Source organism: Hetaerina americana, unplaced genomic scaffold (genome assembly GCF_022747635.1).
Source record: "Hetaerina americana unplaced genomic scaffold, ioHetAmer1.1.p SCAF_107, whole genome shotgun sequence".
In the NCBI taxonomy this organism is placed as follows: Eukaryota; Metazoa; Arthropoda; class Insecta; order Odonata; family Calopterygidae; genus Hetaerina; species Hetaerina americana.
The window spans coordinates 265,093-288,023 of record NW_027286148.1 but is presented as its reverse complement, the minus strand read 5'-3'; the positions used below and the strand labels follow the sequence as shown (position 1 = coordinate 288,023).

The 22,931-nt window shown below is 39.0% G+C and overlaps 1 protein-coding gene across 1 annotated transcript; it reads right to left on the bottom strand.

Moving 5' to 3' along the window:
- Positions 1–9,988: 9,988 nt before the first annotated feature.
- LOC139700709 (LIRP-like) lies at positions 9,989–19,840 on the bottom strand. Its single transcript, XM_071599143.1, has 3 exons — positions 19,601–19,840; positions 16,396–16,615; positions 9,989–10,804 (listed from the first exon to the last, which is right to left on the bottom strand). The coding sequence occupies exons 2-3, from the start codon at positions 16,613–16,615 to the stop codon at positions 10,596–10,598; spliced, it is 429 nt and encodes a 142-aa protein (XP_071455244.1). The 5' UTR covers positions 19,601–19,840; the 3' UTR covers positions 9,989–10,595.
- Between the last annotated feature and the right edge of the window lie 3,091 nt (positions 19,841–22,931).

The window sequence follows — 22,931 nt, the reverse complement described above, 5'->3', positions numbered from 1 at the left end:
CTCCTGTTATGCTTCCCCAACATGCATAAACGCACGTATCTAGCAGCCTTTCTCTACAACTTCCACATTTTTGCAATAAGGTCTTCCTCATGCGGGTCTCATACTTGAGATGTGTACTCTAAAATCAACCTTACCAAGGTCTTATATACCTTTTCCTTGGTTGCTCTATTGCTCCCATTGAGGTTTTTCATCACCCATTTCAGTGATTTAAAAGCTTTCTTGTCAATTAAGTCCACATGCAGCCCCCAGCTTAAATTCTTGGTTAAATACACACTTAAGTACTTATTTTGGGCGCATAAGCTAGAACAGGCACATAGGATAAAACACTTCACCAATTTGAGAAGTGTTTTAGATGAGGTTGGACTGATTGATGAGGTCACTAAAATATAAGGTTAGCGTAAGTTTACGAAGATGTGGGAGTTGATCATAGGTACCCCAGTTAATTTTTTAAATTAAAACAAATTTTATCATTTATATAGAGCGAAGATTTTTGTGGATTGGAAACTTGGGCGGTGAGATAGAAGGATGTAGGCCTTTAGATATGATTTTGTGGACAAGAATCGAAAAAATAAAATTGATGGAAAGGAAAACCAATGAAGGAGATCTTTCATTGGAAAGGAATGAGAGTGTTGGGATCAATTTGAAGAGGGCAGTAGCTGCAGAAGGTACCGAAATCCAGTGGGATGCTGACAATGGTAATATAAGGGAGATATTTTCCTGTATAAAGGAGAATGCTGGGAAAGAGAGGTAGAGAGAGGAAAAGAAGAGAAAGTGTGGATGGAATTAATGGAGGTGGAAAGTACGCAGAGATAAAAAATATGTATAGGCGTCAAGTTAGTTAGGGCTAAGGACACGTGGTGCGTGACCCCAGGAGTCATCCAAGGGCTACCCTAAGCGATTGGATAACTAATAAAAATTGCAACGACTGAGAGAAACTTTTAGATGCAAATATTCAATTCGCTAAATACTTATTATGTTAAAATAATAAACTCTAACAAGAATAATAAATTGGTAATTTTTTAAGTGTTAAGAAGTTATAATATATGGTTGGGGGCAATTACCTTCATCGTCCCCCTTAAATTCCTTCCCCCATTTTATCTTCACCCTCCATTAAATTGATTATGGAAACTAAAGTATGTGAACTTTCAATAATCCTTGACATTCCACTTATATCATCATAAACATAATTATAAACAATTTAGACTGATTTGGGTATAACAATACTTGTATTTACGATAGTCACATGTGTATTTAATGAAAATGATTTTCAAAATTTTAACTTGTTTCAATACAATTCAATTGTAACGATGTTTTATTTATAACTTTTCATTAAAATGTAAAATTTCATCAGGCATATCAGTAATTCTATAAATGTTATTTGTAAAATTGTGGCACGCACACGAGAAAACTTTAAGTCAGTATTTGTGAAGGAAATGTCATTTTATGAAGAAGTTCTGAATATCCTGAGTGTTATACGATTTGGCATGACATAGAAGTAAAGAGATTTACATCGCTCTGCTGAACAGGGGCTTGATGAAAGTAGCAAGGTTGATAAAGATGAAAAATAAATGATAATTTAATAAATATAACTAATAAACGAATAGGATTAATAAAAAATTAAACAATAAATATACGTAAAAATATCTTTATTTAATTAAATATTGACTTATTAAGTCTATAAGCATAATATATATATAGAATATAATGCTAATAATATAGCATTAATATTCTTCGTGAAAGGGCTTGCCTAGTAATAAATAATAGTGTATAGCTTTAATGTGGGTTGGCATGGGATATTACCTCATTGTGCTGTGGCATATTGTGTAAAATTGCTACCTGTGTATCTTCAGAGGGGGTCTACAACCAATTGTACCCAAATGCCTTATGGCTAAAATTTTGTGCCGCTTTGGTAATGTCACTTCTACACAGGCAGGTTATTAGCAATGACAACTGTCTATTCTATTCTGATAGAAGATAGGAAATCTTCTGGAATATGGATGTGTTAGTAAGTGTATAAATATAAATGCTATAGTTAATAAGATAAGTCCAGCAATGACGAAATGTGGTCCAAGTATTCAGCAGACATTTGTATAGTTACCCAAATCATCATTGTCATATAAAAATGTTCCATTGTGGCTACAAACCTCTTCATAAATGGCATGGATTATTCTCTACCATAATTCAAGTTTCAAACTAATTTTTAAATCAACTCTTATGGGTGTATACTCTTTCCAAATCCTAATGGCTTGAAAAGGTGTCTTTCAAAGTGCACCATTTGTATAAGACGAGACCTGGCTATTTATTTATCTTTTGAATGGAAATGCCCACAAATATGTACCAGGAGTGAGGGACTCAAATGATCAAAATATTAAATGCATTTGTGAAGCCAAGTTAGTACTTCATAGATTATTAATATGAAGTCTTGGCTGGCTACTACTATTAACAGTATGATATTCCCCCCGCCACACGCCCCTTCGGCGGCTTGCGGGGTATTATGTAGATGTAGATAAGTACTTAAGCATAAAATGAAGTTCATAAATGGTAGCAAAAAAGTTGGGAAGTAGCAGATTAAGTAAAACAATTAGTAAGAAACCTTTTAAATTTCACGCATTTTACTATAGATCAAAATGAATGCTATTACACTATGCACCAAACAAGTTCAAAATACATCATGCGGTAGAATTTTTCCATGGCTAGATAGTCGAAGAAACGAAAATAAGTTTTACAATACGTAAACTGCATCACATACTAGGGAATAGGTCATTAAAATCTAAGGAACAGAGAACAGAAATGATTTTCAAGCAATCACTTAGTATTAAAATTTCTGTGGCGTCTAGTAGCCAATTGGATGTCATAACCACTAATCACAGAAAAACTAAATATCAATTCAACTTAGTGAATGTATATTTTTCAAATATATGCAGAGAAAAAGTTAAATAGAGTTGCAAAAAACTACATGTTTAGTCATTTGATTTCCATATAAATTGGAAAGTTATGCTTAGTTAAGACTTATCAATAGCTGTTAAGAAGCGGAGGCCATTATTCTTTACTCAAATTAAATAGTTTAATTCATTATAAATTAGAATATATACATGTATTGATGTAAACCAGGTAAATAAGTTTCAAAGAAACTGCGGGAGATGCCGCAACAGTAACTTGTAACGGAGTCATCCGCTGATATGCATTTCAGTGCAACAATTATAGATTGTAAGTCCAGGCGAATGATTTTTACACTCTGAAATTGTTGCAGGTAAATAAGTATTGATTTAGAGTGCTGATTTCGATTTTCATAAAAATAATCGTAATTAATATTTCTGAATATTGGTGGATTTTTTTTAATATACAATTTTGAGTTCATGGCCATAAGATCAAAGCTCAGTCAGAACCGTAGATAGGAGAAGTTAAATCTACTGAGGCAACGGAAGGAACTTATCAAATGTGGGGGAGAGATATTTTGAGTAGCATTTAATTTTGAAGTGTCAAAAATTGAATTTATAATTTCATTATGATTATTATTCAATATCACATGTTTATTGAATGTGATTCCAAGTTATTACTAATCTAAACTGATGTCCTGCATTAATCCTGCAATTAATACATTGGTGTTCTGCAATAATTCTGTTCTCCCTATTTCCACTTGGTTTTAAAATAAATTACAATTCGACGCTCAGAATTGCTGGGACCGAGCACATGAATTATTTTATCACTCGTTTCTAAAGCGTATTATTTTTTTTCAATTTTTCATTTCCATTTTTCCTTATCTGTTGTTTCGCAGGGTGTTTACTTCTTGGATCATTTTGCCCCGGTCCGCCTCCCAGCCAGTATCCTCGCCCTCCCCCCGTCTGGACCACCTTGATGTTGATGGAGTTGACGGCGCGGGGCAATCAATTATCCCGGGGATGCGGACGAAGGGCCTCCGGAGGCGTTGACTTCTATGCCTCTGCGGCTTTCGCAGTGATTAACGCCCTGCCATCGCCGAATTCATTATAAATACCTCGTCGGTTCTCTCCATCAGTCTAATTTAATTTTCCCGCGCTCTTTTTTGATATCTCCTTCATTGGCTGGATGATGGTTTTTTATTTTATAATGTCTCCCTTGGGGCCGGCGTCATACGGAGCCAGAGCGGGGAGTGTTATTCGACGGAGTGGTCGAGCAATTTTTCCTCAAGGTTATGCTACATTTGCTGTTGAAAACGCGAGAGACGGGCAGGGAGCGAGAGTGTGTGTGAGAAAATATGTTATTGCTAGGGAGATTCAAATGAAAACCTTGAAAATTATGTTTTGAAACTCGGAATTTCTTGGATACAAAATATTATCAGTTATATTATTGCCATATGTACCCCAATAAAATTAGTTAGAATAGGAACGTGGAATGTTAGGACAATGATGAGGACAGGGAAATTGGAGAATGTTAAGCGAGAGATGGAAAGGGGAAATATAGATATTTTAGGTCTATGCGAGGTGAGATAGAAAGATAGCGGGGATTACTGGAGTGATAAGTATAGAATAATATACAGTGGTGGGGACGAGAGCCAACGAGGGGTTGCCATAGTATTAAATGAAGAGGTAGGAAGAAGCGTAGTCAACATAGAGCAGGTAACGGATAGAATACTACTAGTGGAGATAAAAGCAGAACCGACGAACTTAGTTATTATTCAGGTATACATGCCACCGAGCAACCATAAGGAAGAAGAGGTCGATAAGATATACGATCAGTTAGAGGACATTATCGCGTGTGCTCCTGCAGGGAAACATTTGATAGTGATGGGGGATTGGAATGCGACGGTAGGCGAAGGAAGAGATGGTGATGAGGTGGGCGACTACGGTTTAGGCACGAGGAATGACCGCGGGGAGAAAGCAGTTGAGTTCTGCAGGAGACAGTGGTTAGTCATCACCAACACTTGGTTTAGACACCACAAAAGACGCAGGTATACATGGAAAATGCCAGGTGACTCAGGAAGATATCAGCTAGATTATATCCTGGTTAGACACAGGTTTAGGAATAGTGTGATAAATTCCCACAGCTTTCCGGGAGCGGATGCGGACTCAGACCACAATTTAGTTGTTATGAAATGTAGCGTACGTTTCAAAAAGATAAGGCAGGGGCGGCGAGTTAGAAAATGGAATGTAGAAGCATTAAATGGGTTGAAAAGGAAGGAATACAAACAGGCGGTAGAGAAAATAATGGAGGATGGTAAAGGGCTTATTACTATCGAAGAAAAATGGGAAATGATCAAAAAAGGGTTGTCTAAAGCCGCAAAAGACACTATTGGAACCGTTAACGCTAAAAGGACTAGGAAACCATGGATCACGGATGAGATGATTACAAAGATGGATGAGCGGCGAAAATGGAAGAATATAAATACAGAATTAGGCAAAATGAAGTACAAAGAATTGAACAATAAATTGAGGCGGGCAACAAATAAGGCAAAAGACGCATGGTGGAAGACGCAGTGCGAGGATATGGAAAGTCTCCAGAGGAAGGGCGAAATCGGTGCGCTGTACAGCAAAGTTAAATCGTTATCGGGAAGTAAGAAAGGAAGAGCTATGCTAATAGTTAGAGATAAAGCGGGTAAGGTAATAGTTGACGCAGGAAAGATCCAAGAGAGATGGAAGGAGTATATAGAAGAACTGTATAGTAAAGAACTCAGACCAACACAGTTAGACATTGAAAAAGAAAATGACGTAGAGGAAGACAGCTTAGGTCCAGGCATACTAGACAATGAGATAGAAAGGGCATTAAGGGAGATGAAACTAAATAAGGCCGTGGGGGTAGATAACATTCCCGTGGAACTTTTAAAATGCTTAGGAAAATGTGGGAGGAAGAGACTATATGGGCTGATCCGTAGCATTTATGAGGAGGGAATCTGGCCGGAAGACTTTGTGAGAGCAGTTTTAGTTCCGATTCCGAAAAAGGTAAAGGCCACGTCATGTGAGGACTATAGGACAATTAGTTTGATATCCCACGCAGCTAAAGTTGTTCTCAGGATCATAAACAAACGGATAGAGAGTAGGGCAAATGATTACTTAGGGGATGATCAGTTTGGGTTTAGGAAGGGGAGAGGTACGCGTGATGCCATTGCAGTAATGAGATTATTAATCGAGAGGAATATAGAACACAACCAGGAGGTATTTGCCTGTTTCGTAGATTTCGAAAAAGCGTTTGATAGAGTGAATTGGGAAAAACTAATGAGTATTCTGCAGAAAATAGGAATAGATTGGAGGGAAAGGAGGCTAATCCGCAACCTGTACATGTCTCAGACTGCTCAGGTGCGAGTAGGAAACGGGGAGTCCGGTTGGGCAGTGTTAGGAAGGGGTGTAAGGCAGGGTTGCCCATTATCACCGTTGCTGTTCAACCTGTATGCAGAGGAAATGATCAAAGAGGCATGGGAAGAACTCGAGGTAGGAATGAAAGTGGGCGGGGGATTCGTAAAATCAGTTAGGTTTGCTGATGACCAAGCTTTAGTTTGTCAGTCAGCCAAGGGGCTGCAAGCATTGCTTAGTGAATTGGAAATTCAGTGAGGGAATTCATAGAGGGTAGAATGTTGGGCAAAAGAGGAAAGGGAAGGAACAGGATAGGGATGTTGGGCGGGATGAAGGGAGGAAGAAAGTACTCAGAGATGAAGAGGGACCTGGTGTAGAGTAGAATTTAGGGTTGTGTTTTGTTAGTAGTCACAAAATATTTGTTTGGTAGTTGTGTCCATCAAAAAAAAAACCTACCTTAACCGGTAGATTACCTTAAAAAAAAAATGTACCCCAATGGTGTGAAATAGAAATATCCAATCACTTGGAAAGTTCACGATAACTCTATAAATACTATGACTTTATTTGCACCATTGCTACTAAGATCAATGCTGTTTAAGGACTCCCTGGTTCACATTTATTGGTCTGTTTAGTTTGTAAACTTGTCGGAGTGACAGAGATGAACCAACAACTTACCGTTCATTGATGAAATTTCAACATTTCTTCTCTTAACGACTGGACAAATAAATGAGAGCATGCCGTTCTTCTGTGGAGCATTTTGCAAAATCAGCTGCCATTTATTGTTGCACCATATTGTTTCTTTCTGGCATCATTGTGCTAACCGTAGGACACACATCAAACCATGGCTAACCCTATTGCCAACTAAGAGGACAGTAGGATACATTTTGAAATTTTAGTTGACTTTCAAAGATTTCACTTGATTCAGCCTCATTATTTGAAAGAAATGCCGTTCAACCGTAATTGAGTCATGTGTTTAATGCTTTAAAATTGTTTCAAACATTTAAAATAGATAATAATATCAATATCAATAATTCTAGGGGGAATATTGAAAGTCCATTTTGAACTATAGAAATAACTGTAACCAATGTTACCTGATATGTATGAGGGAAGAGAAAACTCAGCTTCTGAATTTCTGGTAATTAAAAGTAGGTGTTATATTTACGCTGTAAAGTAATCTAACTTCGTAATCAGACGGACAATTGAGCAAATATTTGCTCTAAATCTCATTCCTGAACGAATTTCCGAGTTCAATGTTGGAAACTAAGTGAACAACGTAATTAACTTTTCATTTATCCCATGCGTATCATTCATACCATGCAGAATCAGATGCATCTGGAAGAGTTCTCCGGGGAAGGATTTGGCAATTTCAAAGATAGGCGATGACTTTTCGTGGAGTAGAAAAAAATATATTGAAATAATTATCATTAAACTACATTTATTTGTTTTTATTTCAATATAAATTTCAACAGTTGAGGAAAAAATTTGGGTAGGAAGCACCAAATAGAGAAACACCAATGGGAGATTGAATCACAGTGGAAGGCAAAGGAAGGAATGGGAGAGAGGTAGAACAGTACGGCGGATTGGAATCAGAATTATAATGACCCTAAAACAAGGAAGTTTTTGACTAGGGCAGAAGAAATTCACGGAAGGCGGAGAGAAATCTCAGAGGATCTTTATGGTGAAAATGGTTGGCCGAATAAATGGGGAATAGCAATAAATGTGACGTAGACGACGCTATCTTACGCCAAGGAATTCTACGCAGTGATATAAAAAAAAGCGCAAAAGAAGATATAGTTGGACAAGACATTCGGAAAAAAACACTCTTGGCAGGGGTATGTTAATTGAGCTACTTTTCAGTCGCAAGGTACTGAAACTTCATCTGTTGAAAAAGAAAAACAATTGTACAGTAAGTAGCGACATCTTGCACCAGTTTCATGAGGGATATAGCGGGGATTCATGCTATGAAACTTAGAAATCCTTGAATAAATTACCCAAGGAGAGGTCATCATTAGAGGATTCGGCTCGACCGAGGATGCTCGATGGGCAACGCATGAGTTCAAACTTATGTGTCGCGTTTTCTCGCAGATACACCTTCTCACTTGTCCAACTAATATCATGTGCGTGTACTCAATTCAGTCGGTTGAACTCAATTGATAAGATTTGATTTTATAATATTTTGATAAACTGAAGGTTAAATTTAATGCCTGGTTCAAGCAATTGATCAGTTTTCAATCTTTCAGCACGTCTATACCGAGCATTTAAGTACTCGTTTACTTAAAGAAGGGAGTTACTACAGTCAGTGTGCTCGCGTTTACTAAAGGGCAGTTAATAAAATCGGACCTGACGATAATCTCCACGCCAAATAATATCCACGTTAGCTAGCGATGGGATAAGCCAGACTTAATAATTTTAAATCCAGGGCTAAGGCTACGATTTCATGCATCTGGTTTTGGGTATTTTTTACACCACAGGGTGCGTCGTTCCCTACCATCTTTGCCAAAACCCATATTCTTAACATCTTTACCGTATAGATTTTTATTAAAATCCTTCGTGAAACAGCTTCTTTGCCTAGAAATGTTCTTCTACCTCCTCTCATTTCAATGTTTCTACTACTTTTACCATGCTCCTTCAAAACACTTCCTCGACAGGTTTACCTTTAAAGTGAATTATATATTTCAATTTCTTAATAATCTCATTGTCTTCATTGTATTTTGTTTGATTCCCATCCCATATCTATTGAAGTGAATCCGTAATACGCTTAAGCCCCCGTGGCGGGGTCTTTAGCGTATTTTATTTTATACTTAGCGTATAAAGGATTTTAACCCTTGGCTAACTGAAATACTTAACTGAATCATTAGCAAAATCCACTGATTTTACGGCTTCCCCACTTACTTACACTTCTGCTACCAGCCCTTCCATTCCAAGCCCTTGCCATTTCATCCGATTTTATATTGAAAAGAGCGAATAAAAAGAGACGTTTTAGGCGTGATATTGTGGAATATCATGATTTTAAAAAAATGGCAATTTTCCACAAAATAAAATTTAATACCACCGGTTTCAATGTAACTACATCATCATCAGGCGATGACGGTGCCATCAGATCATTCACCTGATGATGATGTAGTTACATTGAAACCGGTGGTATTAAATTTTATTTTGTGGATAATTGCCAATTTTCAATTAATTAATTGAAAAGAGCGGGTGATTGGGGAACCCTCTTAGCGGTGGTCATCTTGACTCTTAAGGTAATATTTTCACTGCGCACTATACTATTCACTGGTTGCCTATGATTTGCTTTTATATTGATGAATTTATGTTTTCAAAACAGGTATGTTGTGTACTGGTGGTTTCCTCCGGCCAAATCGTGAAATAACTCATTTTGTCCTAATATGTGAGTCAGGAGTCCAGATCCTAATTGAGCTTAATTGACTTTTGATTGTATTCAACGTCGGTTATGTTCTTAATTTCACCGAGTTCAAAATACAGCAAATTAGAGGAAGAGGAAAATTAGCTATTTCAACCAGTACTTAAATATTTAATTTAATATACTACTTATTGTAGTTATTGCAAGAAATTTATTACGCCAGAAAATAATAAAAATCGAGAAAGAGCTAGGAATCATTTTCACATTTACTTGGAGTGATTTTCAACGAACAAATCATATCAACACCTTTGCCACCCCATAGGGACTAAAAAAAATAGCAACTAAAAATCTTCAGGTTTTGGGAACTTTATTTTCTCCCGCAATAACAAATTTTGCAAAGTAAATTACACTAGAGGATATTTTTTATTAGCGTTCATTGATACATTTTCATTTTATTTATATTATGCCGTAGGTCTCACCATCTTTCATCAAAACATCCACATCTATATTTCGCCATTCCAGGTCACCTTTTTTTGCTTTACATGTAACCTTTTAACCAGGTGCCAGGTATTTTAATTATACATGGAATTAAACAATACCGTGTTATATATTATGTTAACCTAGCCCCCTATCTCTGAGTATATGATTCTATGACTAAACTTGATATTCAAGATGCCGAAGTAGTCTCATAATAGCAGCATATTTCATTATTCTCGTAGAATATCATTCTATACAATTGTTCACAATCATTTAATCACAAGTACAGCGTAAATATTTGTTTTACTATTTCCACTTTACAGAGCCAATACATGCGGTTGGTTATAATCTGCTTTCTTCTTCTCAAAAGCGGAGTGATGGGTGACTTGGGCAAGCAACCCCTCGATTAAGCGCGCTATGCCTTCCTAGCGACCCGCGGGGGTGTCGTCCCCTGGGAATCCTTGGATGGTGCTCACGAGGGCCGGTCCACTCTATCTCCGGCCGCAGTACATCTGCAGCTGCTGAAACGTGCAGCTGTTGCGGCAGCACTCGTCGTGTACCCCACGCGACACCCTGCGGTACGACTCCGGCACGAGGTCCCTCCCGAGGGGCTTGGGGCGAAAGGGAAAGGTCAGGCCCTCCAGGTCGGAGTTCCGCAGCCAGAAGCCACCTTCACCCTCCGCCTCGGGGTCCATGAAATCTGAAACAAAAATCGATTAGCTTCTGCCAGATGGCCCACATCTTGCCTTCGATATACTCATCTCGTACTGGCGACATTTCACCAGCTGCGAACTACACCAACCGGTTGTACAAGTCAGCGTCGGAAGTGCGAAGTAATGCTGTATTTGGCTCTCTCGGGTGACTGTGAGAAACCCCGGACACGTTTTAAATTCTCGTTACTCGGGAAACGTCAACGGTCAACAAATTGGAGCTATACCCAGAAAATGCCTTCGCCTTTTGGTCGAATTGGAGTGGAAATATCGTAATGAGTGGAGAGAGGAGGGTTTGATAAAGCGCAAGATATCTGCAACACACCTCTTTGGTGGATCGCGGGGTATTTATTTCGATGTTGATTTCGAAAAGTTTTATTTAATCGCGTTGATTTCCAGCTTCTAGCCTGGACCAATCCTAAAGTCGGCAGCTTTCGACCGAGTGCCTCAGGATAGATTATCCTTAAATTTGGAGTCGTCACCATTGGATTTGAGGGTAAAGCAATGGATTAAAAATTTTCTTACAGGCAGATTTCAAAAAGTAAAAATAGGGATGTATTTTCAAAAGAGACGAACGTTTTTGCCGGAGTTCTACAAGGTAGTGTTCTAGGGCCATCACTCTTCTTAATTTACGTTAACGATCAACCAAACAATTTACATTCCCATATAAGACTCTTTGCTGATGACTGCATTATATACAAACGGTTAGAGCATGTAAATGACCACGTAATACTACAAAATGGCATCGATCGCCTTGGTGACTGGATTACAAATAATAATATGGGCATTAATGTTATTAAGAGTAAGCATATAAATTTTTCAAATAAACAGAATGCACAAAAGGATATTTACACCCTCTTTGGAGAAAGAATCCCAAGTAGCAGTCATTGCAAATATTTAGACGTTTACTCAACTAGGGATCTTAAGTGGGGATTCCAAGTACATCATATGACAAGAAAAGCATTTAAAATACTTGATTGGATAGTGAGAAATTTAAAAAGAAGCAGCTTTGCCACAAATATAAGGTAGTGGTTAGCCCTATCCTAGAATACTCGTCCATAGTATGGTATCCAAATGAAGTGGGACATATTAAAAAGATAGAAAAAGTTCAAAGAAAGGCAGCAAGATATGCACACGGAAGGTACAAAAGAACAGAGAGTGTCACGGAAATATTGGATATTCTGAAATGGGAGAGTTTGAAAAATAGAAGAAATAAGGAGTTGGTTGGGCGCGATTTATAGAGTTGTTTAAAATGACGAAGCGTGGGAAGATTTATGGAAGGAAATAGAAAAAACAAACTTTTAGGTAAAAAACGACCACAGTTTTAAAATATAAATAAGAACGGAAAAAACAAATAAGGAAAATATAATTTTTGTGACAGAACTATTGTTTAATGGAAGCAGTTGCCTTGAGGTTTGTTTGAGCCCTTTCCATTCCATTTTAGGACTTTTAAGAAGAAGTGCAAAGCAGCCACTGGGTGATAAACTTCATTAACCAGTGATTATTATACTAATGATCTTATTAAAATATTCTTTGTGTGTGATGTGGACGGCGTGAGAAGTTGTATTCAAAAGTCAATGATGTATTAACGGTGCGTAATTTTTAACGGTATGTGAAATTGAGGAGTGGGTGATTATGGACGGAGTGTGGCGATGGACGGTGCGTTGTAGGTATGGTGTGAACCTAGCCCTTGTTTGATGGTAAACGTGCGGTTGGTAATCTAAAAGTGCCATTGCTATTATATAAGAGCATTTTGTCTCATATCCATTCTTCTCGTCTTTTTATGTATGTGCATTGTAAGAGTGACCGTTGGCCAGACTTGACCGTTTCCACTAGGACAATGGCCTAATTAAAATTAGATTTCTACAATAATAAAGCGATCGACGCACTTCAGCGCCGATCTGCCCAAACCCTAATGTATTTTAAGGCGCTATATGATGAATCCTGGAGGTACATCTAAATATTACCCAGCAGCGTATTTGCCCAGAGGACAGACAGAGAGTGTTAGGTCACCAGCCATTAGGGTAATTAGAAATTTTCCCTCGTGGAATCGTCCTGTGGCATTTAGTTCTCGAGTTGATTGAGTGATTTTAGTGGTCATTTTTCACTCTTGTGGTATCAAATTCCTCCAGGGGAAAAGAAGTTCTCAAATCAATATGTCCAGCAGTCGATTTTCCTCTTAACGCATCGTTGTTTTATCGCCTACCAGTACAGCAAATGAGCACAGGAGGGTACCATTTTTGTCAGCATACAAATTCGTACTATTTTTATTTTTTTCCAGTGAGTCTGCTAAAACTTTTATTCTTCAGTCCAATCCCAAAATTTTCAATAATCTTCTGAAATATTCCAATTGGTCATAATGAGCTCCAAATTCTCGACCGTATTTCAAGGTGAGAACTAATATGACGCGAAATAAAATATTTCCTTAAATTTTCTTTCGAATATTTCCCCACTTCTTGTTTGATGAAGTAACCATATAGGTTTATAAAAAAGCGTATATTTATAGATAAAAGGCTAACTCCTGCCATACACCCTCGCGGCGGATTGCAGTTTAATGTGGATGCATATTTTTTAAATGCATTTGCTACATGTTGATTACGACTTTAGAGAAACTCGTAAGCACTTTACTCGATCGGCCATTTTTATATCTACCCTTGTGACCCTATGGGTGGCCATAGCATGATTCCAGTGTTCTCTGTCAATAATTCATGATTTAATGATTCTATGAAACTCGAAAGTAAAGCAATTCATATTGAAAAACGCCACGGAAACCTGAGTACTACTCTGATAATTTTATTCAACGCTGCCCGTTTAATATTGAAGTCTAATATTCGGTATCCTTAGTTCAGTTAAGCATATATTTAAATAGATCTGTACTTCGTCTATATCTACTTCACTGGGTCTAATGAAGGGTGTACTAGGCCTTTACTTGTGAGCGAACGGGAGATGCTCTTTGAAAGACATGGTGGATGAAGATCAAGTTTTTATATATTCTATTGTTTCAGGCTTCACTTCGTGGAAGTAATTGATATCCATTATTGAAATAGAAAGAAAGACTCGTACTTTTCCACAGATTTCCACAAATCTGTGGAAAAGTACGAGTCTTTCTTTCTATTTCAATAATGGATATCAAGTTTTTAGATTGTACGTTTTAGGAGTACTTAACCATTGATTGCAAACAGCAATCAATGCTATTTTAACCTGTCAGTCCAGGCGCGCATTTCCCATATTTTAACTGCGTGTTCTAATTTTCAAAAATGTAAGAATAGGTTCATAATTTTGTTTTTATCTGCGGACGCCTCTCGTAATATGTACTACGTACACTCTCCAAACACATCACTGCGGGCCAGGGGGGCATAACATTCATATTTTAGTACCCTGCAAGCCACGGCTAGGGTGTGTGGCAGAGGGTGAATACTTACCAGACTATTTTGACGCGAATATTTTTGCCCCTGCCGCGGTCGGACTATGTTATTTTAATCCCTAATCGTTCGTGGAACAAATGACATCTTAAATTCATCTGTTCCTCAATTAATCTCTCTAATTTTACTAATATGATCTCTCCTACCATAGTACGATGGGGGTATAATAATTAATAATTACATAGATATATATATGTATATATATATGTATATATATACATATATATATATACATATATGTAATATGTATGTATATAGTATATATATGTATATATATATATATAGTATACATATTACATATATATACATATATGTAATATGTATGTATATATATATGTATATATATATACATATATATATGTATATATATACATATATATATATATATATATATATGTATATATATATATATATGTATATATATATATATGCATATATGCATATATATAAGTGCTGTCTAATCAAGGTTTAATGGCACTTATACTTGTACAATCTAGTTAAACAATTCTAGACAATAAATTCTAGTTAAACAATTTAAGAGATAGTTGAGGCCGATACTTTGTGGAAATACATTGGTAAAGCACGAAGAAAGAATCAAAGAATTTGCGTTCCCACAGGAAATAATTTATCATTGTCGACTAGTTTCACTACACTGTAGCACTATTGAGTCCATAGGGTACTATAATATAGCGAAACTAGTCGACAATTTTGAAGTATTTCCTGTGGAAACGCAAAGTCTTTGATTCTTCTTCGTGCATTAATAAAGCAATATTTCTGTAAGGTGGGCATAGCTTCTCTTAATTCCTGCGTTTCATGATAATATTGCGAGAAATTTTTCTTTGGCTTTCTTTGAGTTACTTAAATGGGTCCCGTCTTTCGTATACTTACGAATAATTTCAATTTCCTACCCCCCTAACGTCAATTTTTTATCGCCACACATTACCTAAGACCCAATTCTAATGTGCATTTCTTGTATGAAATCAAGACGCCAAAATCGTGAGCGAGTAGCCAGCTACAGTCTTTATATTTTGTAAACCATTGTGCCGCCGGAAAATAATATCAAGTAACTTCTTACGTGAGAGCTTACGTCAATAATTGCAAAAGAAAGATTACATTAACTCTTATTCTAAAGTAAACTAGGGATAGGGAGGCCCCATCACACCCCTTTGTGGCTGTTAGTTGACTGATTAAAAGGCAAAAGGGCAGAAGTGTGAGAAAGAGGGGCATTAATGATAAAATATTGCCACAAATATTTCAAATAATCTTTACATTTCTCCCCTAATGTGATTGATCAGTTCATCCATTCTACTTGTTCTATAAACAACCTCAGAAATCCGCGTTGAAAGATTTTACTGAAACGGATAAAAAACCTGAATTTTAAATGGGACATCCTAACTCAAATACTGTTCAAGCCAAATTATATTTTGACTTGAAAATGCCGACTTATTTTTGTCCACACTCTTTTTCTTAACAGGCAGCATCGGGAAGTGACGAAAAGTAAAGCGTTTCTTGCATTTATGTAAAAATGCGTCCACTTTCAGCGATAATACCATTATTACGACCAGAGAGCTTTATCGGCAAAGGTCTTATCACTTATCCGGATGACAAGGACGAGTATGGATAGGTATTCATTGCAAAAAGTCCAGATATCTTTAAAGTTGCGTGCATTTGCATCTGATACAAAATAAGGAAACTATGAAATCATAATAGACCTTACGGAAAGTATATGCTACTTTGGAGCAAGTCACACCAATATACCAATGTCATACGCCAATCTGGTCCACCAATAATTTTGGAGACGCTCATCTCACCCAAGACGCAAAGAGTTTCGTGGTAAGAAATGCATCCTCAACAATGAGGAAATTAAATATGATGGCCAATGATCTGTTAATTAAAAACGACCGTGTTTTGGTCTTGTTTTCAACGATAATAAATGGAATCTTTTATTTCGGGGAGTGTGCTTTAACTCTCTATGAGGGAAAATCAATGGTAAAGCGGGGAAAATGTGCATCACTCGTTAACCATTATTTCAAAAAAGGGCATTTTAGATTCATATATTATAATTTTTCGCTAGAATTTTGTTCGTAGGACGGCCAAGGTTTTGAGACTTCATGCCTACTTAGGCGTATCAAATCTGGTCGTATGGGTTTGAAGCATACCTGCTGGAATCAGGTCTCCGTTTGATTTCTTGGCTTTTGGGATGAATGGGCTGTTGTACACTCCATTGCAGACGACTTGGAGCGCTTGGACGAGATATCGACCACAGTACCTGGCGCCGCTCCTCTTATCACCCACCGGTTCCAATTGGCCGCTGGAAATGTGCATTAGGTGTACGCATAATACCGCCAAGGTAACCAGTCGAGGGATCACGGAACACATCTAAGGAAAGAAAAGGAATTAAAACTTACGACTCCCTGTCGACTTTGAAAGAGTTAATATTCAAAAGAATTGCAATATTCCTTTGGTGCATAGTTGCGATTGTAAGTACTATGGACACAGGACTCAATGCCATTTGATTGGGGAGGATGGCGGCACTTTCAGTGAGGAAACGGTTTATGACGCTTTTCAACGTGGAAAAATAAATATTAAAGTTAAACACATAGGTTATAAACGGTTAGGAAATCAAATTCATTTCATGCAATAGTTATTTTAACATTACTAGAAAATTTGAAACTGGACTAACTATGCTAAATTTATTTCGTTTTTCTTTTTGAGTTTTCTTCATTTATGCCTACGAATTTGTCTGCTTGTTTATAGCCTTGCTCGTTTGAACGTCATGTCATTAAAACAGAGCGTCATATATATATGATTCCTACTGTCATATTAATGGAATAACCTGCTGATATTATTTCACTCACTAATTCTTATCCCTCTCCGGAACTGCGCTGCAACTTTTCTCATATTCGCGATGCATGCAATTAATGAACTTTTTTATTTATCGATGAAAAACCACCTGTGGCGCCTATGAATATTTTTTAATTTATAAAGTCCCCACTAGTGGATGTGATATAATCTTGTCTCGTTGGTCATACCGCTATAAGCATCATGCCGAGTCGCATTTTTCACTTATCTTGTACAAGGTTTGTATAAAATGTATCGGAAACAATTTTTTCCTGACGTGACTGTATGTCGCAGCGCGCTCATAATGCGTAGATTCGGAGGTGGGAGGGCTTACCTTCAACACACGCCAAGTTCCAATCGCCTGCGAGGTTTCGTTTAGGCTATATCGTGTTTTTTGTGGACCCCTGTCGAGTGACTCAGTGCAAGAGCCAAATGCAGCCAACGATTGAACAACGGCATACCATCAAATTTTCGGTAGGGCTGTGATATTAGGCACGAAGACATTGGAAATGATTTTCCAAGTATTCAAAGATGAAAGCATATCACAAATTGTAGTTTTAAATGGCGCAAACGCTTCAAAGATGGCCGAGAGAGTGTGGAGGACGAGTACCGCTCTGGATAGCCATGAAACGACCAAAACGTGCAATGTGTGCATGAAGTGCTGATTACAGACCATCGGTTCAGTGTGCGCATGATTTCAGATTGTATTGGCATTGATAATATGACAGTGTACACCATTATCACTGAAAATTTGGTGATGCAAAAGATCTGTGCTAAACTTGCCCCGAAGGTCTTGACGGAAGACCAAGATCAGAGACGACTGTACCTGCTTGCAAATACATTTTGCAACGGCATCCGGACGATTTCTCAATCCCCTCACAGTTCTGAATTGACACCAGCTGACTATTTTCCATTCCCAAAAGTGAAATCCTCCCTCGAAGGACACCACCATGGGACTCAAAGTGCCGTCAAAGAAACTTGCATGCGTACCCTTAAAGACCCCCTTCCGGAATCCGCCCCGAGTCATGGAAAAGCCGCTGGCAAAAGTGAGTCGACGCTCAAGGGTTGTGATTTGAAGAATTTTGAGGAATTGTAACAATATCTGATATAAAGCAATTTTCCGAAACTTTTCCCGATACTTTTTATAAAAGCCTTGTAAACCCAACACCGCCATTTAAAGCAAGCATTTTAGTGTCTTTTCTGGCGAGACAGAGATATAAGATCTAACGGTTGAGAGTATGTATATATACACTCTTTACCTTGAGTTCTGGTACCTATGCCTCTTTAGAGAAGATTCAAAACACATTTCAATTTTGCAAGAACACAAAATTCGTATCGAAGAGAATGCTGAAGTGTTTCGAGTGGGATTTGGGACTTGTACTGAATTCCTCTCCCCTCCGTCAGATCCTCCTCCGCAGAAATCCGACATCTACACGCGGCCATGGCACGCGGTCCACTTGAGCATGAGCTGGACTTTTTAAATGCTCTTCTTTCAATCGCACATCCGTTCCCTCGAGCGTGAAGTTGACTCATTTTAGTCTGGCGAGGAAGCCAGAGCAGGTGTGACACACTTGTTTCCTCAGTCAGTCGCTCACTTTGCTTATAAAATTAAGGACTTTCCATATTTCTACAAATATATTGAGGTACTTCTACGCAGAGGTTCCATCATTTTCAGACGACATAGTTTTCCTGAAGATGAAGCCTATGCCTCGAATTAGTAGTGTCCAAATAACTTTTGTAGACAAATAATCGCCCCTTATTTCGTGAACATGCATTTCTCCTAATAATTTGAAGTGGAAACTACCAAAAAAGCACTCCACTGATTCAAGACAATCGATCATAAACCGTTAGTCCGTAAAACGATTCCTTTTATGAAATCAACTTTTCAATAAATCCTTTACCCATCAGAATATTGCACATTAAAGTTACATATTATGCAAATAATCTATTTAGAAATGTATCCCAATTTTCCTCAGGTTAAATCAATGCTGTACTCCTACGTCAATTTAACAATCTTGGTAAAGCTTTAACATTATAACGAATATATCGTCCAGTTTAGTAAAAATTATTCAGAATTCAGTTGATGTGCTTTGTATCGTGCAGTTATTCATTTTTACTGCGATAGTGTTCCGTTAATTACAGTCCCATAAAAGTTGATTATTTGCTGAAATATTAAGAGTTCATGAAAAACCTTTCTTCTTTGAATGGTTTTCGCGTAGAATAAAATTAGAGTACATAGCAAAGCCGGGGCCTGCATTTGAGTCCTGACTTAATATTGTCAAAACACACCTAGCACACACGTGCATTACACAATTTACAGAATATCGTGCCATGTAAGAAATCACGTTTTTCTAATAGAAGAAATGGGAACTTAATAACATAATGCCAAATTTATTTTTACCGTAGAGAAATCACTAGGACAGTATCTGACACAATGAGCAAGTGTTACCGCGTTTCGAAGGAGGTCGATAAGAGTGTCGAAGAGTCTCCTACTCTCCCCGCATTCTTCGCAGTCACACTCACCGTTTGTTTGTGGGTGCTTTCGTCTTTCTCTCTCTCCTGAACTCTCTTCCTCCGTCCTCCCCACGACTCCCGAATGAAATCCACCGAAGGAGTCCACAGCCTCCGGGAACTTCGACGAGGTGAGGCGGGCGACGCGATGGATCCCCGGTCTCCCTGCGACGGCAGCACAACGAAGCCTTCCTCTTCCCCTTCTTGCTGGTGGCGGTGGAGAGAGGGGGGTGCGAACGCGGTGCCTGTCTGGCGTCGTCTCTTACGCCTTTCGCCGCGGCCTCCCCTTATATTAGAGGGTACTGCGACGCTGGAGTTAGGAGGGGGAATCGGATGAGGAGGGAGCGAGGATGAGGGTGTCGGAATTCTTCAGAAATAGATGATCTGGTTCGGTGCTTCCGTTAGCCCATCTCCGCCGATTATGTCCGCGGCCCACGCATGTCCATCCGTCCGTCTGGCCTCCCACGCTCCACTCCGCGACCCCCCTTTCTCCCCCGTGTTGTCTCTCGGCACCCCCACCCCCCGGCCCCTTGGGCTGTACGGAAGGATCTACCGCAAGGCATAGATCACGCCGGAGACTTAAACGGATGCACAATTTTTCCCCGGAAAAAACACAAGTTTCTCTTGCCCTGAAAATGCTGCCTCCGGTAAGAGTTACACAGGAGGGCTGTGCGGTTGAGAGGGAGGGATCTCGACCGGAGTCACGACTGAGTACGGCTCCCTTTGGCAGCATATGGCATTATTTACTCAAGTCTCCGTGCGCTAACCCCGAAATGGGCGAACGTCCGTGAGAAGAGGTGAAGAATAAAAATCTTTCTTGGGCGATTGGCAATGAGTGCCAAAGAAGCAGACGGATGAACGGTGCAGGTGTAATGGGAGAGAATATCATAGGAACCGGAAGTGATTCTACTGGCAGGAATCCTAGCAGATGGAGAGAATGAGCTATTGTTTGCAATGTTCCACATAATGCCCGCAACCCATGTTCTCTAATTGCCCCAATATGCTTATATTTATGTTCCCTAAGCCGTGAATTTTATTTCAATTTTAACCCAACTAATAGGAACACAAAAAATAAGCAAACATATGCAAACATCAATGACAAAGTCCGTAATTGCTTATGACTAAAAATACTTTGAAGTATGAGTTCGCTATAACTCGGTGTCCCAGAAAATAATGCAAAGGAAAAATGTAACATGAGTATGGAAAGGACAGGGGTGGCCTAGAAGGCTAGATGGAAGGGGGGAGAGTGAGGGGCGGAGAGGAGGAAGTGTACAAATGCTGCAAAAGAGACCGGCGAAACTTCCTGCTTTCAATTGCTCTTTTGCCGTGATGGGTGGCCCCTTGGAGGAGGAAGGAGAGAGGTGGGATCTTGGCGGGAGGGGTCGCTCGGAGTCCCCTGTTGTCACTTGCTGACGAGGATGGAAGGGGCGAAGCGCCCACCTGGGATCGTGGGGACAAATACCATTCGGGGGGTGGGGGGCAGGCGACGAGTCACCCCCTCCCTTAGGATTTTCACAGGTTTTTCACACCCCCATCACTGCAGGAGTTTTCCTGCATAGTTTTTTACCAGGATCTTCATGCCAGAACTCCCGGGGGTTTTCCCGCAAAATTATATGTTTCACTTTATCCTCTTATTTTACACATGCAAAATGCCATTCTTTTCTTTTTCACTTATAACGCTTTATATTTTCTTTTATTATTATTGTTGCTATGTACTTATCGAAGGGTTAAATGGAAGAGGGAACCTTATGGTCTTAATGTCGCCCGAATAAGGACGTGTATCTATTTATCTAGTCCTCCGGGGGAGGGGCTGGGCCTCCGCCCCCGCCGAGAGACAACGCGGCGTCCCTGGTCATCACGCTGCTCGCCCCACCTTCCATCCCCACCCCTCCCCGCGAGTCCTCGCCCCCCGTTCAACAGAGAGGCTCAGGAAATGAGAGCTCGCTTGCGCCACGCCTCCCGTGGAAACCGTTGAATGACTGCGAGGGCCCAAACTGCTTGACGCCATGCCATCCGCGTTTGCGAAGGCCTTCGCGGTGATCCGCTGATGACACCATGATGTCCCCGTAGATCCATCTTGCCGATCACCAGCTTCACGCCCAATTGGTTATTCGTGATTGCATTGTTTAAGACCTACCTCTCCCACATAATGTTACTTCTTAACGCCTTTATTTAAAAGGTGAGCGTGAGGCACCTTTAGCGTTCATGTAATCGCCGCTTTCCATGCATACCAAGGTGCTTTGAAATGCTTCCGATCTAATAAATAATAGAGGCATTTTTCTTCAAATTCATTTTTATTTTTTGACCTGTACTCTCCTCTGAAATTAATACATTTTTTTCCAAACACATGATCAAACTGTTTAAACCACTCCAAATACTAGTTGACTTCTTCCTCCGCTGAATAGGCGTAAATTATGTGATAACCTCCTCGTCCGATGAAAATCTTTGTTCTACAAGCAAAATTTTACAGTTAGAAAATAGGAAAAAGTGACTTATTAAAGAAATTTCAGCAAGGTTTCCGTTAAGATAGATCCTGCGGGACACCACTCGCGCTTTTTATTCGTGATATATTTACTTCAAGAGAGAGAGCAATGTTTCAGTGGCCCCGATCAGCCTAGATTTTAAGAAATCCTTCCGACAAAGTACCTCATAGTCAACTACTCGCAAACCTAGAAGCGTATGGCGTAGATAAAAATATCCGGGGTTGGATTAAAGGCTTTTTCAATGGTCGGGTACAAAGAGTAGTCATAGATGGAGTTCGCTCAAATGCAGTAGAAATTACTTCAGATGTTCCCCAGGGAAGTGTTATCGGAACTCTTTTATTGCTAGTTTAAGTTAATGAAATTGACTCCGTAGTCAGTAGTAAGATGCGTTAATTTGTACGCGATGCAGAGGTTTACCGTGTTTTTCGTGATCCTGAGGACACAGTAGCTTTGTCAGATGACTTTAATGCTATACAACGCCGGTGCGACACTTGGAAATTAGAATTAAACTTAAAAAAAATGCGTAGTGATAAATTTTTGGAAAAAGAGCAATTCTCTCCCGAAAGCCTCCTGTATCAGAAACACCGACAAATGGAATGTGTAAACTCGATTAAATACTTATGAGTTACCCTCACACACGACCTCCCCTGGATGAACACATTTGGGGAATATGTAGACAATCTCATAAAAAATTAGGATTAATTAAAAGAGAACTGGGTAAATGTGATGAATAGATCAAAGAGAAATGTTATATTTCGCTGGTTAGGCCTCATTTATAGAATATGCTGCTAGTATATGGGATACTCACGAAGTTGCATTGGTTATCGAATGGGATCGCGTGCAGCGTAGAGGAACTAGAT

Excerpts from the sequence above, each read along its gene's own strand:
- LOC139700709 (XM_071599143.1), bottom strand. The coding sequence starts at position 16,615 with ATGTGTTCCGTGATCCCTCGACTGGTTACCTTGGCGGTATTATGCGTA. Across the intron at positions 10,805-16,395 it reads CGGAGACCTGATTCCAGCAG|ATTTCATGGACCCCGAGGCG; the intron begins GTATGCTTCAAA and ends TTTTTGTTTCAG.